Genomic DNA, 12,386 nt, shown 5'->3' with positions numbered 1-12,386 from the left:
CAGCTACCTGTGCTATTGCAACATGTAATTTAATCAATCTTCACAAGAATTATCACATGAGAGATATTTTCATTTAAAGTAGAAAAACCTTTTATATGTTTGAAATGTTTGGCAGCATGCGGACCTGCTTACGACAATTCATTGTGTTTCATTTTAAAAAGAGAAATGTAATCGTCCATCTTTTTTACTTGAACTCACCACATCTGTTTTTGTACTTTAGAAAATACAAGACTCAACCATGATTCAGCCATTTATACCTATTAACATACAAAATGATAATAAAAAAAAGTCAGAATTGTTTTCCAGATACCATTTTTTAAATTACAATGATTCAATCTTTACTCTTTATTTTGTAGTTTTTGTCAAGTAATATGATTAATAAGAAGCCTGTTTATCATTAATAAAGTCTACAGCTTTAAACGATACTGGACACTTATCAAGGAATTTGCTTTGGTGTATGATGGTTCAGAGTCTGAACTTCAGACAGTATTACACTAAATTAAATATACAACACAACAAACTAAAAACAACTTAGCCAGTTAATATATGACAATGACTTTCAGAATGGGGACATTTTATGCCGATATTGACGTTGTTGATATCTGAAGACTTGCTTTTCTGTTACTTGCCAAAACATAGACCGTAACATCAGAAGCAATGAAAAAGAAACCCCTGCCGAAACCAGGGATCGAACCAGGGACCTTTAGATCTTCAGTCTAACGCTCTCCCAACTGAGCTATTTCGGCTTGTCTGTCAACCTCACAGCTTGTGACGCTAACTAATTACTATCGGACCTTTGAAATGCGTTCAAATTAAATTATCTATGGGATTATAGGGCTTTTTATAGAAGTGTAGTCATTATTTAAACTGACGAGACGGCCCTGGATGCGAAATAAATGTCTGCTGAATGCCCTATCCAACCTAAAACTAACTTTACCGATGTTTCCCAGAAAGACTACAACAACAGTGTCGCTCAGATTACGCGTCATCATTCTCAGCTGACTGCGACTGCAGCTCGAGACAAGAGCAGAAATGCATGTGTGTGGTTGTGTTTTGCTCAAGTAAATCTATTAAATGTGTTTCTTTCATTGCTTGCATACAATGTGTAAGCCATGTTGTGGTTAACTCGACCACTCGGTTAATCGTTTTATAACGAGCACACAACGCTGCCATGCTCAGTTGCAGACATGCAGTGGAAACAATTTTCTGTCTTTGCGTTACTTCTTAACATTACCAGAACTTCAACAACTTCATATGTCATCACAGTGGATGTGGGGAGACCAGTAGGAGATCTTAAACACTTCTGGACAAGCACTGGTTTCTGGTAGGTTAAATCTAAATTATTATTCCAGGAAAATACAGAGACAGTGGTGATCAGGAAGCACTGAGGAAGTGGACAATTTGTTGAAATTAGAAAATAAAAGTGCTTATTTACACACCAAATCCACCAGAATACCTCTTTATCTATGTATTAGATATGTTTGTATCAATTAAGCATCTTCAATAAACCCCAGGTATTATTTTAATAGTTTTTCTTTTCAGTGGAGACTTGCAGTTTTTTTAAGGACCCACTCTGAAACTGAAATGATCTACACTTTCGTAATTAAGTAGAATATGTATATTGTATTCTCAATCTATGAATGCATATCTGTGTAACAGATGTATCACAAATATAAATTGGAGGCTCTTCTTTGTCCTCAGCCCCCCGCTGCCTCACACCCAGGCCCACCAGTTTGACCTGAGCGTAGACCAGCAGCAGAACCTGGCTCATGTGGGCTCCGTCCCTCATGGAGGGATCCAGCAGGTCAGGATACACTGGATGTTGGAGCTGGTCACTGCACAGTAAGTGAACTAGCTCACCACCTAAGTGTAGTTTAATATTTGTCTGGTTTTTAATTATGCATGTTTTTAAAGGGATATTGGAGGACAACCCCAGTACAACTTCACTAAACTGGACCAGCTGATAGATCTCTTGTGGATAAATGGACTCCGACCAGGTACCTCAACCCCAGTCTGTAAAATATCACATTATATTTGTGATGCATATTTAAAGTATTTTTTTCCCAAGATAAATCACAATAGTGTTCAAGTATTTATTTCATAAAGAAACCTCAATGTTTTTAACCACAATGTGGCTACACATATTTTAGGTTTTGAACTCATGGGCAGTGTCTCTAACTACTTCACTGACTTTGAAGACAAGTCACAAGTGTTTGAGTGGAGAAATCTGGTTTATCTCATAGCCAAGAGGTACATCGGTGAGTGAGTGCCATTGTTTTGTCCCCATTATGTTTTATATGTAGTTTGCATGCCATGTAATCATGATCAATAAAATGACATTAGTTTTAACTTGGAAGTGCTATTTAAAGTGTTGAAATATCTTTCTTTAATATGAATTTAGCTATTTTTGAAACTAGGTAGAGCTTGCAAACCTAATAAAACATATTATTAGTTTCTTGTGTAATTCAACATAAAGTGTAACAATAAGTGAACTGATACACAATTAATCTGCACTCTATAACCCTGCTGCTACGTAATGTAATTGTTCCCATGTTTTCTTTAATGACAGAACAGTACGGCCTGGGGACTGTCTCTCAGTGGAACTTTGAAACATGGAATGAGCCAAACAACCACGACTTTGATAATGTCAGCGTGTCAATTCAAGGTAAACCAATAATGCATCATTTTCGATTTTTTATAATCACTGTAAATCATTTATTTTGTCATAATTGTATCTCATAGATGTAATATTACTTGTGGTTATGTAACTACTATTTATTTAAAAATAATTTGGATACATTCTTTTTTGCAACTGGTTGGTTGATACTGACATTCTCATCATTTTCAGTCATAGATATTAGTTCCTTTGCTTTAGTTTATTGATACATGCTTATTAGGCCATACTGACACTCAATTTAAAAAGTGACACAAGCTTATCCCAATTGTCTACCTGCAATATGATATACGTATTTTTCGGATAACACCATTTTTTATATAAGACAGATCCTTTTGCAAACATAAAAGAAGTCTGGGTTAAAGATGAGACTTCAGTGGATAATTTACTATCCAAAAAGCAATTTTTTAAATATGTTTTGCGACTTGAAAATGATACATTTGTAAAAGGTTTATCTTTTATTGTTTTTTTGCGATGAAAATGCTCACATTTCACAGATGTATTATTGCAATTTTGAACTTAGAAAAAACAGACACTCCACTGCTGTGCCCATGATCAGTTGTTTTTGATAATACATATTTTTTTAGGGTTTTTAAACTACTATGATGCCTGTTCGGAGGGTCTGCTCGCTGCCAGTAGTCTCCTAAAGTTTGGGGGTCCGGGGGACTCCTGTCATTCCCCCCCACACTCACCGTACTGCTGGGCCATGCTGCAGCACTGCTTCAACGGCACCAACTACTTCACTGGAGAGACGGGGGTCAGGATCGACTACATTGCCCTGCACAAGAAGGTGGGCTTCCCTGAAATTAAAGCATCTGAATCATCTGGACATCTTCATTGCCCAGACTAGTTGTTATATTAATGTCCGAAAGCAAACAAATTATACAAAAGTATAGTTATGTCATTCAAATATTAAAATTCAAATCCCCTGAGTTAAGTAAAACTATATTTATTAATGCGTACACCAGCTTAATTATTGTTGACTTTGACTAACTGTGGCCGTCCTAAAGGGAGGAGGCTTCTCCTTGCCCATCCTGCAGCAGGAGATCCAGACCATGGGGGAGATCCAGGAGCGTTTCCCCCGATTCAGCAGCCTCCCTGTTTACAACGACGAGGCTGATCCGCTGGTGGGCTGGTCCCGGCCTCAGGAGTGGAGGGCGGATGTGACCTACGCCGCGATGGTGGTGAAGGTGACGAGAGCACCATGAAAAACACCCAGAGACTAAAATCATGTTTGAATACTGGATATTATAAATAAAGGGCATTGCAAATAATGCATGTATTTGGGTATATGCATGAATGATTAACCATCTGGAGGGCATTTATCTTATTATTATGTTTTCTAAATAAGTGACAAGGATTTTTAGTGGCTGAAGCTAATTGCTATTTTGGTCAAATAATTGCTGCTATTCAGTCACCTCGAAAGAGCAGGGAAAAAAATAAAGTGACATTAATTTTTGTTTCTTCTTTAAACAAAGTTGTGTGTCCCATTTGTGATGCAATTTTAAAAAACTTGCGTCTTGACAAAATGTTACGTTATTCAAGTATGTTTAGTACCATTTCTTGCCTGTTGTTTAGCATATTTTGATGCTTTTTCAGGATCATTTCGTGACTGCAATTATTTGGACCAGGATAAATGTGTTGTGAATTATTTACCCTTGCCTAGTTTCTTACATTAAGAATGTGTCTAAAAACAGAAGTACAAATATAGCACATACAGTTTGCACTACAGGGTGAAAAATAATATCATCTCTTAATTTAACTCATCTCTCTACCAGTTAAATCACACTGAACCAGTTCTCTGTCCTGCTCATCTTAACAGGTTATAAACCAGCACCAGGACCTGCTGCTGGCAGACCCAACAAGCACCATCAACTACACCCTGCTCAGCAACGACAACGCCTTCCTCAGCTACCACCCGCACCCCTTCACCCAGCGCACGCTTACCGCTCGCTTCCAGGTCAACAACACCCAGCCGCCTCACGTGCAGATCATCAGGAAGCCCGTCCTCTCCGTCATGGGCCTGCTGGCTCTGCTAGGTGACCGTCTTTTCCTAAACACTTTCCTTTACCTCCATGGAAAATGTCAATAAATCAGAGAGAGGATAGTATCTTTGGATCGTATAGTTATTGTCTCATAGGAAGTTTTCTAACTAAGTCGAATGACCCAAAAGTGTCTTAGTGACAGCCATGATAACCACTTGAAATGTTCTTAATGCAAAGGAAAGGTGTTATTTTCATAGAGTAACGTCTCCTAAGAAGGATGTTTTTAATTTATCCATAGGAATTGCAAGGAATTGTGAGATGGCTTTATCTCCTTTACTTTCATAAAGGACCGTCCAGTGTATCCTGCGCTAAAGATATGGGATAAGAGAGAAAGCATTTAAATCCTCTTTCCTTAGCATTAAGATGAATAAGAGAATTAGACCAGGTCTTATTGCTGCCACCTAAATACCTCCGGTCTAGATTTTTACTACATGTAAATACCATATTACCGCAATGTTGCATCTGTTATAGTTATCTGTTCAGATATTAGATATCTATTTTTATCTGTTTATACGACCTTTTCATTCATAACTTCCCATATATCCGTATACAGCATTTTATTATGTGAATTTAACTTTAGTAACTGTATTATATATTTCAAAAATATAAAATACAGAATTGTTGCATTTGTATACCTTCAGTGCTAGGCTGTATCTGTGCCTATGACAATCAAGCCTTTTAAAATCTTTAAAATGTTGCTTTCTCATCTCCTCCCAGTCGTATTTGAATGTTGCCTCTTTTGTTTGTGACTCCACTCTCAGGAGAGACGCAGGTCCTCTCTCAGGTGTTGAGCTCCGCAGGTACTAACAGCACAGTGGGAGTTCTCGCCAGCATCCACAGCCCTGTAACAGAGCGCGGCTCCGACAGCTGGCAGGCCGCCCTGCTGCTGTTCAACAGTGACGACAACAGCAGCTCCACCGACACTGATGATGTCCGCCTGTCTCTGAAGGGACTGGCTGCACAGAAGGGTGGGTTCAACTAAACTCAAACAAGCAGACTGACAACCCATCTGTTCAGGCTGCAAATACATCTCTAAAAAGTAAAAAATATAAAATGAAATACTGCTGCCTTTTAATATTATTAATAGGTTATGCGAGTTTCATTTATATAGCAAAAATAAACGATGAAATAAAAATGTGCTTTACCAAAACCTTTAAACGCAAGACATTTTAAACATTTAAATAAAGTGATTATAAATTAAAGAGAATATCAATTACAACAAGAGAATATTAAATGAAACGTGGAATATAATGCAAGAATAAAACTAACAACGCTGTGAAAGATATGAACAATTATTTGATTAAATAAAAGGCAGCAGCATCTTCATCTGCAGCAAGTCTTCATCCTTGATTTCAAATAAGTGATAGTTGCCATTTCTGTGAGTTGGATCCAGATTTGTGATTCATATAACTATTTGTCCAACAGACCATGATTTCTGCAAGTTGAGTTAAATCTGAGTCCTGATTGTCATCTGTCTGTTTGCTCTGCAGGTCTTGTGTATGTTGCATATTATATTGACAACAACTTAACCAACCCGTACGGGCTGTGGCAGAGAATGGGCCGCCCCGACTTCCCCACAGCCGAGCAGTTCAGACGCCTCAGGAGCGAGCAGGTACACACCAGGGAAGAATGATTCTATAAAAATGTATGTTTATTATCATATTTATGTTTTTTTTTAATACACGTTGTGATTTATAAGTTGTTTACAGTTAAGAAACTCTGGAATTTGAAAGAAACACACTGTTTTTTTTACTCAAAATTACATATCTTTTCCCGTTATATACTATATAAATGTATATCTTTCACTGTTAGATTCTCTATAGATTTAGGTATTTACTGTTTATTTTATAATGTTGATATTTATTTTCTGTTATTTTACTTTTCATTCATGTGCAATTCCTTGTTTACATGCTGCTGTGACTAAACAATTTCCCATATTGGGATCAATAAAGTAAATCTAAACTTATCTAATTACCTTACTTTGAAATATTTTTAACAAAACAATGTATTCCCCTATTTATATATTACTAGAATGATAAATATCTTAACCTTGGGTAGATGGCAAGCCAGCTGTGCTTATTTATATTCTCAGTTTTGTCACCGGGTATTTCCATGTAAAAGATTCTTGCATCTTTAATCAACATGTTGAGCTCCACTTTCTGATACCGGCGCTATCTTATTAATGAGATGGTGCAGCAGAGCTGATTCCTTTGATCTATTTTTAGCTTTTCCTTCTCAGTGAGGTGCTGTGAGACATTCTTTGATCCACTAATGATTTGTCATTGTTTTCAGCACCCTCATGTGGATGGACCCCTGGAGGTTCCTGCTGGGGACACTCTGACTCTGAGAGCCAGACTCTCTCTGCCCTCCGTCCTCCTCGTACATATCTGTGCACGACCCAAAGCTGAGCCAGACCAGGTCAGTATCAACTCGCAACCACAAAGAAAAAATAAATGTGATTTTTCCTCTTGTTTGCATGTGTTTTACAGTCCACCTTAAAGAGATCATAAAAGGTCTCTCCATAGGTTAATACTATCTTATATACAGTTAAGCATATGTCTGTGTCAATGCAAGTAAGACAAGTAAATGAGTGTTTTATGATGATTATGTTCTGAATGTTATGATGAAAGCCTGATGGATCTACGTTTTCAACAGACAAACACCTTCATGGTACTAAGCTGCATATTTCAAAAGAGATGAACTCTCAACTATATTTGACTTCTGTTTAGGTTAATGGGTTACGCTTCATCAGGATCACCAAGGGCCAGGTCCTGATCGTCTGGTCGGACCACTGTGTTGATTCCAAGTAGGTGACATAATTATTCCTTTATTTTTGTTTTCACTGCAAAACATGTAAAAGAGTGAAAATATGTAAAGATTAATCATTTGAAGGTTCATTTTCACATACAAATGTATATAAACGACCACACCTCAGTTACAAACCTTGTAAAAAAGTGTTACCTATAGTAGTTTTGTAATAGTTTTGTACCTATGTTATCCAAACGTTGCTAACAGTTTTCAAACCCAGATACATCTGTAATTGTTTATTAAAGTAAGGGTGAGATTTGACTTGGTCTCCTGTAATGGTGACATATCCATCTTTGCACACGTGTCAGCACTGTGGTTGTCTTCAAGAAGCTGTGGTAAACACATTTATCAGTTATCTCAGCAATCTTAAGCAGTTAGCTCGCAGAACCTCAATCCCATGTCTGCCAAATCGCCTCAAAGAAACAATGATTTGTAACATGAATCTGCTTTTTCAGTGTGTTTACCAGATCTGTTGTTTTCTAGAGGAGGTTACCTCTGCGGATAATTCAGCTTCTGTACAGAAAAAACTGTGGAATGTCTGATTCTTAGCTATCAGAGAAATAAGCTGAGAAAACATTAGTGGCAACTCGGTTTGCGTTTTGTTCCTTCTCATACTGCTTGCTGCATTACAGTAGATGAATAGTTAATATGTAATATGTACTTTCAACTGGTCTGTACTTGTTATTAATGAAACTGATATTGATGAAACTGATTTGCTTGACTGTCTCAAATTGCAATGATTGTGTGCATTGCTTGAAATTCACTTAACAGACTGTATGTGGTTTGTCTTGTGTGTCATGTTTTGCATTTTGTCTTTTTGTTTATGTATGTCTGTAAGTTGTTGCTATTGTCGGGACCCCCTTGAAAACGAGATGGTGCATCTCAAGGGGTTTATCCCAATGAATAACATTTCTATATACGTGCATGGACTAAGAACAAGAAAGCCATCGCTATGCACTTTAACTTCTCTGTTTCTTTGCAGATGCATTAAGACTTTTGAAGTGGAGTTCTCCCCAGACCACGAGGAATTCAGCAGAATTAATACTCAAAACACCATTTTCACTTCTTATGTGTATTCACCTGGTAAGGATTCCCAGGAAATGATTTCAAGATTCATGATTTCATTGACAATATTGTCAATAATGACTAACAACATTTCAGAAAAATGTCTTCACCTTTTTAAAAACTAAATACCACCATATACCCTTTTGTGTTTTGTAGTAGACCTGCTGGTGGGCGGTCTGTACAGAGTCCGTGCTGTGGACTACTGGGGGAGGCCCGGCCAGTACTCGCTGCCGGAGAGGTACTCAGAGGAGAAATAAACTTCTAAATCATTTTCTTAACAGTTTTCTACCATGTAAATACATTTGATAGAGATCACTGTGCTGATTGGATATGTTTTATACAGTATGCTGTGTCATCTTTCTCATCACATTGTTAGCATACATTTATCATTTATGCTCATGATCTTTGGGACAGATGATAGCAGAAAATGCGACCTATTTGTACGAAAGGGAAGAGATAAGTAATTAACTGATGACACTGTTAAAAACTGTTACAATCAGAACAAATGTAATGGATTCATGATGATTTTGTTATCTTTTTCAAAATGTGTAATACTCTATTTTATTTATACTCTTTTATATAAATGTGGAAATATCTTTGTGCGTAAGATAAGTAAAAGTTGGATCACCAAATTTAACATGGCAGTTTTTCCAAAGACACAGACAACAACTTCAAGTTTCTTTACAAAATGTATTGTCACCAATCAGAATGATAACACAGATCAGATACATGAACATACTGTGTGGTTGCTTATTCATCACATTACCTCAACCAATAATACTTTTCATTGAATTTTGGTAAGTACATTAGTATTAATCTTGTCATTGGCAGTGTTGATTTAATTCTTCCATGGGACATTTCATTTGATATGTCCGAAGTCTCACTTATGACGTTTGAACATCATAAGCATAACATCATTATTATTCTTTCTTTGAGAAGGGCTATGTCTTCATTTTGGGCAGGATGATCATCCGGTATATACAGAAACTCCAGAAGAAGAAGTTTAGCAGGCTCCTGTTGAAAAAAGAAAGAGAAACAAGTGTCAGATTTATTCAAATGTAACAAATAAAATTACAAAAATATTTTCAAATTAGTTGTTAAGATCCAGAGATGAATACTTGTCCACGGAGACAAGCTTTTACATTCAGTCTTGTGATTTTTCTAGACTTGCCCGATTGTAATGAACCAAAAAGGTCACGTTCTTATTGTGAAGGGAGTCATTTCGAGGGCGTAGTGACAAGAAATGTTTAGAATATGACAATATTAATAAACATCCCAATAAATGGCGAGAGTTATTAAGTACAATATTGAGTTCCAAAATGTAGCACAGTAGAAGTATTAAATATAGCATAAATAGAAATACTCAATTAAAGTAGAAGTACCTCAAATGTATACTTAATTACATGAGTTGAGTAAATGTACTGAGTTACGTACCAGTCTGCAGCACAGGCTGAAACTCGCCGACCAAGCAGATTTCCTCCTGTTTTTGGCGGACGACCCTCTGGATGGCGGGGGGGAGGCCGCGGGGGTTGCGGGAGAAGAGCAGGGAGTATCCGTCGTCGCAGCTTCCATCGTCCTTCAGGGTGCGGCAGGCGTAGGTGAGGGCGTAGTTCTCGTAGTCTGTGTCAATGACCCAGTAGTTGTCACCTGAAAGAGCAGAGAACAAGAAGTTACAGTAGTCTCTGCTGTGTGAGAAAGAGACTGAGAGGATGTGTGGGTACAATCCTCTCCTCAAACTTTTTTTATATAGCAGTTATCTGACTAAAAAAGGTAACACAAAGTACATAAAGTGTTTAGGCATCAGTGGCTCAGGCCTTAGAGACTTGGCATGGGAACCTGAGGCTGGTCCTAAAGAAACATACCTCCGCTGGAAAGGTAGCTGGCCAGGCCCTGGTAGTTCATGAACATCTTGCCGGGGGACGCGGGGTCGGGCACGGAGTACTGAGCGGCCATGTCGGCGCACACCACCCAGAACCTGGAGCAAAAGAGAAAAAAATGGCACTTTTGCAAAAGGACCTTAAAGTTGTATTTAAGTATAGTTCTTGGGTGGAAGTACTTAATTACTTTCCACCACTTAAATACCCACCCAAAGAGAGTAACTCTGCCCTTGGAGGCGGCGACCATGGCTCCATCTTCTCCGATGGTGTACTCAGCAGAGATGTTGTCCTGCAGGAACAAACCCTCAGGGTCCTTCTTCTGCAGAGCGTACCACTTTCCTGCATACTGTGGAGACAAATCATTAGGGCAAATATTTTGAGAGCCATTTCATCAGTACAATATGGATATGCACTTGAAAAAAGAAGGCTTATTTTGAATGTGATCCATCCCCTCCTGACCCAGAAAACGACGCAGGTTCTGGTCCAGGCTCTCGTCATCTCACGCCTAGACTACTGCAACTCCCTCCTGGCTGGTCTACCTGCATGTGCCAGCCGACCTCTGCAGCTCATCCAGAATGCAGCGGCTCGTCTGGTCTTCAACCTTCCAACATTTTCCCAAACCACGCCGCTCCTCCGCTCCCTCCACTGGCTTCTGGTAACTGCTAGAATCCACTTCAAGACAATGGTACTTGCGTACCATGCTGTGAATGGATCTGGCCCTTCCTACATCCAGGACATAGTTAAACTGTGCACCCCAGCACGTGCACTCCGCTCTGCATCAGCCAAACGGCTCGCTGCACCCGCACTGCGAGGGGGACCCAAGTTCCCATCAGCAAAAACACGTGGGTTTGCTATCCTGGCTCCAAAATGGTGGAATGAGCTCCCCATTGACATCAGGACGGCAGATAGCTTACACACCTTCCGGCGCAGACTGAAAACTCATCTCTTTCGACTCCACTTCGAGCGATAGAATTACTAACAAAGAATTACTAACAAAGCAATTATACTAATAAAGGACTGGCTTATCTAAAGCCAGTTGAGTAGCACTTGAAATATGTTGGCTCTATGAAACCTAATGTACTTATATGATTCTGTTTTCTTCAAGTTTGTATCTTCCTGGTCGAACGCACTTATTGTAAGTCGCTTTGGATAAAAGCGTCAGCTAAATCCAATGTAATGTAATTCCTATACCCCAGATTTTAGTAAAGAATACATACATCAAGTGTATTTGAGACAAATGCTGAAACATGATTCCTTTTAGGCTAGTATTATATATATTATATTTTGAGGTAGAAGTATCCGGATTTTGTAATCTTGTTTTTGCGGGTTGTGGAATGTAGGTCTACACTACACCAAGATTTCTGACCTGATTAGGCCTGATCCTTTGGCACAAAAAAAGAAAATGTTGGCCTATCCAATCACTGATTTGTACCATTCCATTTTTAATTGAAAGGTCCATAATCCTTGGGATTCATTGTTATGTAAATCTCAGTGTATTTTGTATAATAATGGAAGGATAGTACACAATATGCAACATTATATTCAATTGTTTGCGGATGATGCATTGACTGATTGTACTTTGGAGGATGTTGATCAAATTGTCCTCCTTGTTCATTTAGCTATCTGCCCTGAACCTACAGATGAGTATACTGTAAACGGTTTTTAGTTACAGTAACTTGCACTTGAACAGATTTAAATACTTTAAAATATTTCTCTACTCACTCTTGCTTGGTCAAAGTCGGCTTTCACAGTGAAGCTGTCCACCATGCAGGAGGCCAGGCTCTGCTCCACACCGGCCAGTAGCAACATCGCCAGGGAGAACATTTGGAAGTCCATTCTGGCCAAAAAATATTGAGCAGATTTTAATTTAGTATGAATTTTCATTATTTTAGAGCAACTTGCTGAATCTGGCTAAAA

General features: G+C 38.4%; 2 protein-coding genes and 1 non-coding gene across 4 annotated transcripts; 1 reads left to right on the top strand and 2 right to left on the bottom strand.

Moving 5' to 3' along the window:
- Positions 1–673: 673 nt before the first annotated feature.
- Positions 674–746, bottom strand: trnaf-gaa. The gene has a single exon. It is a non-coding gene; the product is annotated as a tRNA-Phe (tRNA).
- Positions 747–996: 250 nt separating this feature from the next.
- idua (alpha-L-iduronidase) lies at positions 997–9,188 on the top strand. 2 transcript variants are annotated; one of them, XM_034212753.1, is made up of 14 exons: positions 997–1,324; positions 1,702–1,842; positions 1,915–1,997; positions 2,151–2,258; positions 2,570–2,665; positions 3,262–3,464; positions 3,685–3,864; positions 4,497–4,713; positions 5,481–5,687; positions 6,210–6,331; positions 7,012–7,137; positions 7,449–7,525; positions 8,510–8,610; positions 8,749–9,188. In XM_034212753.1, the coding sequence occupies exons 1-14, from the start codon at positions 1,188–1,190 to the stop codon at positions 8,847–8,849; spliced, it is 1,899 nt and encodes a 632-aa protein (XP_034068644.1). In that variant the 5' UTR covers positions 997–1,187; the 3' UTR covers positions 8,850–9,188. The 2 variants fall into 2 exon arrangements, with proteins under 2 accessions (XP_034068644.1, XP_034068645.1); XM_034212754.1 differs by lacking the exon at positions 2,151–2,258.
- Positions 9,189–9,493: 305 nt separating this feature from the next.
- Positions 9,494–12,386, bottom strand: LOC117544013 (purpurin-like). The gene is made up of 5 exons (XM_034212756.1): positions 12,192–12,386; positions 10,679–10,815; positions 10,455–10,567; positions 10,027–10,239; positions 9,494–9,606 (listed from the first exon to the last, which is right to left on the bottom strand). Exons 1-5 carry the CDS (start codon positions 12,351–12,353, stop codon positions 9,596–9,598), a joined length of 636 nt encoding a protein of 211 aa, XP_034068647.1. The 5' UTR covers positions 12,354–12,386; the 3' UTR covers positions 9,494–9,595.

The sequence above is a fragment of the Gymnodraco acuticeps genome, unplaced genomic scaffold (assembly GCF_902827175.1).
Source record: "Gymnodraco acuticeps unplaced genomic scaffold, fGymAcu1.1, whole genome shotgun sequence".
In the NCBI taxonomy this organism is placed as follows: Eukaryota; Metazoa; Chordata; class Actinopteri; order Perciformes; family Bathydraconidae; genus Gymnodraco; species Gymnodraco acuticeps.
The sequence above is the reverse complement of the archived record's forward strand: the minus strand, read 5'-3'. Positions and strand labels throughout refer to the sequence as shown.